Source organism: Frankliniella occidentalis, unplaced genomic scaffold, assembly GCF_000697945.3.
Source record: "Frankliniella occidentalis isolate FOCC.00 unplaced genomic scaffold, Focc_3.1 Scaffold1, whole genome shotgun sequence".
Lineage (NCBI taxonomy): Eukaryota > Metazoa > Arthropoda > Insecta > Thysanoptera > Thripidae > Frankliniella > Frankliniella occidentalis.
The window spans coordinates 514,000-518,739 of NW_026267131.1; the positions used below are offsets into that span (position 1 = coordinate 514,000).

At 50.1% G+C, this 4,740-nt stretch overlaps 2 protein-coding genes across 4 annotated transcripts in view; one reads left to right on the forward strand and one right to left on the reverse strand.

The window, feature by feature from the left end:
* Window positions 1-4,740, forward strand: part of LOC127751300 (uncharacterized) — a 174,135-nt gene that overhangs the window by 130,760 nt on the left and 38,635 nt on the right. The gene's annotated exons all lie outside the window — the stretch shown is intronic.
* LOC113213538 (uncharacterized) overlaps window positions 3,434-4,740 on the reverse strand; it is a 123,725-nt gene continuing 122,418 nt past the window's right edge. For all 3 annotated transcript variants that reach the window (XM_052274534.1, XM_026432646.2, XM_052274571.1), the window contains exon 3: window positions 3,434-4,685. In XM_052274534.1, coding sequence (XP_052130494.1) covers window positions 4,257-4,685 — 429 coding nt within the window. In that variant the 3' untranslated portion in view covers window positions 3,434-4,256. The remainder of the gene's footprint in view (window positions 4,686-4,740) is intronic.

Consider the following 4,740-nt stretch of genomic DNA (forward strand, 5'->3'; position numbering starts at 1 on the left):
CTCCACCTCCGCATCGACTGAGGAGCGCGCAAAACGGCGGACTTTCCCAACATCTCTTTTTCTCTCTCTCTCTCTCTCTCGCTTCCTCCCTTCTCCTTCTCTCTGTCTTTCTTTGCTACTACTCTACTTGTGTGTCTGAAGTACAGCTGCGCTGCGAGTCAAACTTGATGATAAGGACGTTTTAAGCGAGCATCGTGCCTCGTATGGCGGCTAGGCCGTCGACCTTCCCTGCGGCAGCGGCCCAAAACGGAGGGGGGGAGGGGGGGGGGGAGAAAAAGTAGGAGGATGTGAATGAGCGGTCGTTTCTCGGTACGACCCATCTCCAGTTGCGATCTGCTGAAACCTCGGATCGAAGGGTCCACAAATCGGGAATTACGTGTACTGTGAAAATGTTTAGAAGTTGCATATTCGTGATTTTTGTGAACATAAACGAATATTCATAAATAGTTAAAATTTTACTGAATAATTTAAAAGATTGCTGATTATGTAAGTAAATAATCATTGTGAATACTAATGAATATCAACTGAATAACGTTAAGTATTAATTTTCGCTTGTAACGTGAATATCTAAAGTTGCGAATTAGTCGAAAATGCACAGGCAATCCAAGTGTACGATTGTCGCACACCTGCAGGTAGGTGGAAAAATTCAAATGCTTGTAGGTGAGCGACAAGATATTCACACACTTGTGCGTGAGCGATTAAAAATTCATACCGTTGGACAGGTTTACTCACCTCCATTAATTTTGAATATTAAGCAAGCGGGAAAGAAAAAAAAAGTGCCTCACCCGTATCGGCGACGGGCCCGGGTCCGCCCAGCCGGCACCCGAAGGCCCTTCACCCGGACGTGTGGCGGCGCCACCGATCGCCGTCCCGGATCAAGTCCACACTGGTAAAACAAGTGTGCAAATATTGCACCTTTAAGTGTGTAACTGATAGTTTTGCACATGACACGGTGTTTAACTGAGCCGCACACTTAGTAGTGTGCAAATATTGAACACTACACTGGAAAAACAAAAGCACCCTTTTAAGGGTGCTATTGAATTTTAAGGGGTGCTGCTGCACTAGTGCCTTTGTAGAGGAACGATTTGTGCCAAAAAGAGCACCTTTGGGGGGCAGCAGCACCTTTCTAGAGGCACTATTTCACTAACGCCTTTAAAAGGCATTAGATAGCACCTTTGTTTTTTCAGTGTAGTTATAAAAACGTAAACAAAACGTCTGATATTTGCACACCAATTGACGTCTAGTTGAGTTTGACATCGAAAGTGTATCTTGCTTTAAAAAAAAATCCTCAGCACATTTTTTTTTTTTTCGGCTTCAGCGACGGCGTAGAATGGCGCGTCGCCTGATACGACTACCTTTATCTCGCCTCCATGGCCCAGTCGGTAGAGCACCCGCCCAGAGCGTCACAGGTCGAAGGTTCGACTCCAGGCTTGGCAACATTTTTCGCTTTCCGCTTAGTGTTAGTGTAAGGCCTCAGGGCCGACCTGAAGTTCAAGTAGAATTGGAACACGGCTCACCTCCGTTGGCTGGGTAGCTCTGGTGGCAGGGTCACTGTAACTGTCGAATTGACTCGGCGCTCGGGGTTGTGGGTTCGAATCCCGCGTACCCCTGATGGTAAGGCCTCTGAATCTGGGTTTCAGTCTTGCTCACCTTGCGACACCCGTAAGTCCAACAACCACATTCCTCTCCAATCCGTTTAAGTAGCTTTCATTAGCTGCGCGGGGCCCGTCGCCGATACGGGTGAGGCAGACTTTTTTTTTCTTTCCCGCTTGCTTAATTTTGAAAATTAATGTTGGCATAGTGTATGAATTTGTTTTCGCTCACCTACAAGTGTGTGAATATTTTGTCGCTCACCCACAATCGTGTGAATTTTTTTATTTAAATAACTTCGTGAGTATAAAAACTCATTATTTTACAGTTGCCGCTCGACACTGAAACCAGCGTTTCAGTTTTTGTGGAATATTTTCTAAACGAGCGCTGAAATTTAATTTTTGAAGGCACTATTGAATTTCCCGTAACATTTCCGATCAAATGAGCCTACATGTGATAGGGTTCTAAACAAAGGTTCTCTAAGAACACGTCTTATTCCGTATTATTATTTGAACTCCGAACCCTATCACATGTAGGCTTGTTTGGTCGGAATTTTCGCGGGAAATCCGATGGTGCTCTCGAAAATTAAATCTCAGAGCTCGTTTAGATAATATTGCACAAAAACTGAAATGTGCACTGCGTTATCATCTAGTGATAACATGCGTTATTACGCTGTTTTCTGTGGAGTGGCTGACTCACGCCGCCCCTCACGAGTGGACGGCGGGAGCACCTCAGCCTCGCCTGTAAATCCCCTCCAGGCGCGCGGACTCGACTCGCCGTGCAATTACTGCCGTTTGTCACGGGACGCACCGAAGCTCATATTTCGCAGCCGATCGGCGCTTACTCCCAATTAGCAAATGGCTGATACAGCTGGAAGGGTTGGGAGTGTGCCGGCTGCCTCCCCCCCCCCCCCTTTACCGAGGATGGGGAGGGAGGAGAGATGATGGATTTGCGTTGAACCGCCTCCGGCCCGGCCACTCCACCTCCGCATCGACTGAGGAGCGCGCAAAACGGCGGACTTTCCCAACATCTCTTTTTCTCTCTCTCTCTCTCTCTCGCTTCCTCCCTTCTCCTTCTCTCTGTCTTTCTTTGCTACTACTCTACTTGTGTGTCTGAAGTACAGCTGCGCTGCGAGTCAAACTTGATGATAAGGACGTTTTAAGCGAGCATCGTGCCTCGTATGGCGGCTAGGCCGTCGACCTTCCCTGCGGCAGCGGCCCAAAACGCGTACCCCCCCCCCCTCTCTCTCTCTCTCTCTCTCTCACACACACACACACACACATACTGTCCAGTCGCAGTCCCTCTGCAAAGCCATCTCTCTCGCACACACAGAGAGCCCGTGTAATTACCCACCCAGAGCAGGGGAGCGCCTGTTTGACGTCGCGCGCTTCAAATTGCATTCGCTTTGGCGCCAAAAGTGAAGCCGGCACCCACCAGGATGTGGTAGGGGGGGGGGGGGGTCCTAACCCTAGCCCTTCCCTAATAGCGCTTGTTTGTAAAATGCAGCAGCCAATTTCAGAGGCCGCTGCACGTAATGAATGCTTTAGCAGTCGGCGCATGATGCCCAGCACAACCGGGCGGCTTAGTACTGTAAGCAGCGGCGGGGGCGGCGGGGGCGGCGCTGGCCGCCGCCGCTTTGATCTGGGGGCGGAGCGGACGACGCGCCGTGCCCTGGGCTGTGGCCACCGCGTGGCATGTGGGAACCGATTGTCCAGATCGTTACATGCACATGTCGTAGTAAAGAGGAGGCCCATGACATCATGTTTCCCTACCACCCCCATGCCTTCGGTTTTGACTTGCACAGTCGTCATTCTTTGTTTTAAAGGAATGAGTGGCAGCAATACATCAAATCAGAACTGTTTATTTTAAACTTTATTTACATGTAATTACAAATTTCTTCTAGCTATACTTTTTTTGTTATATAAAAAATACCTTATGACAACTAGGATTTTAACACACATTTAGCATACTGAGGCAAGATCCGGATGGGTTGTGAATATTTACCATAACCGTGGGTATTCGGAATTCCGAAAGCTTTGCAATTTGTCACAACTTATTGTTCAAGCAAATAAAAACAAAGGTTTAACTGTAAAGCAAATAAAAGCTACGTAGTTAACAATTATATACAGTTAGAAAATAGACACATATGTTCCGTCATAGTATCACTTTATTAAATTCACGGCCTACACACTTGAAAAAATACTTAACTATCTTACCTCTCCCCAGAACAGTTCAAGCTTGGATCAGACAAGGTAGTAATAAAAATATTTACTTAAATGAACAGCACATCACATCGCTATCAAAAGCTCGGGACAACCCGGCGGCTGACAATCCCCAGTCTTACAGTGAACTCCAAGCACTGTATTAAATCATCCGTTACATTTCTCTTCTTATGTTGTTTTACTCCGAATAAGGCTCTAAACGCCAACTCAAGCCTTGCAAAAAGACTTTTAAGTGTTTTGCTTCAGAACAAGTGAACAAAATGGCAGCCCCGCAAGCTTAAATAAACATTCAAAATGAATCAAACCATTTGACGACGGCTGCATGCGACAATCGTCGACAAATGTTCGAAGCGTCATGTTGAAGTCGCAGAAGCTGGTGGGGGCTGTGATGGCGCGGTGACGCCGCGGCCGCTAGTGCCAGGCGGAGACGCGCGGGGCGCGCCGCTACCGCTGGCGCCGCGGCGTGGTCACGAACACCCTGGTGGAGAAGGCCTCCTCCTCGGAGATCTCCAGGTCGCTGGCGCGCACCTCACGCTGCGGCTTCTTGTTGGCGCGCTTGTGGCGCTGGCGGAAGGGCGGCGGCGTGTCGAAGCCGTCGTAGCGCTCCCGGTAGTCGTCGTGGTAGCCGAAGTCCTCCTCGAGGTGCTGCCGGTTGCGGTGGTTCTGCAGCAGCTCGAGCAGGTAGGCGGGCACGGCTTCGTCGACGCCGGCGTCGTCCCGCGGCCCGTCCTCCTCGGCCGCCGACGCCAGGATGCGCCCGCCGCTGTCGTCGTCCTCGTCCTCGAGGGCGTCGACGGCGACCACGTTGGCGGCCGCGTCGGAGCCCCTCCGGGTGTGGAGAACCGCGTCGCGCAGCGCTCCAGCGCCGACCACCTGCAACAAGGAAGCGGCGCATGAGAACGAGGATGTCACGGTGGTGTCGGGCGGG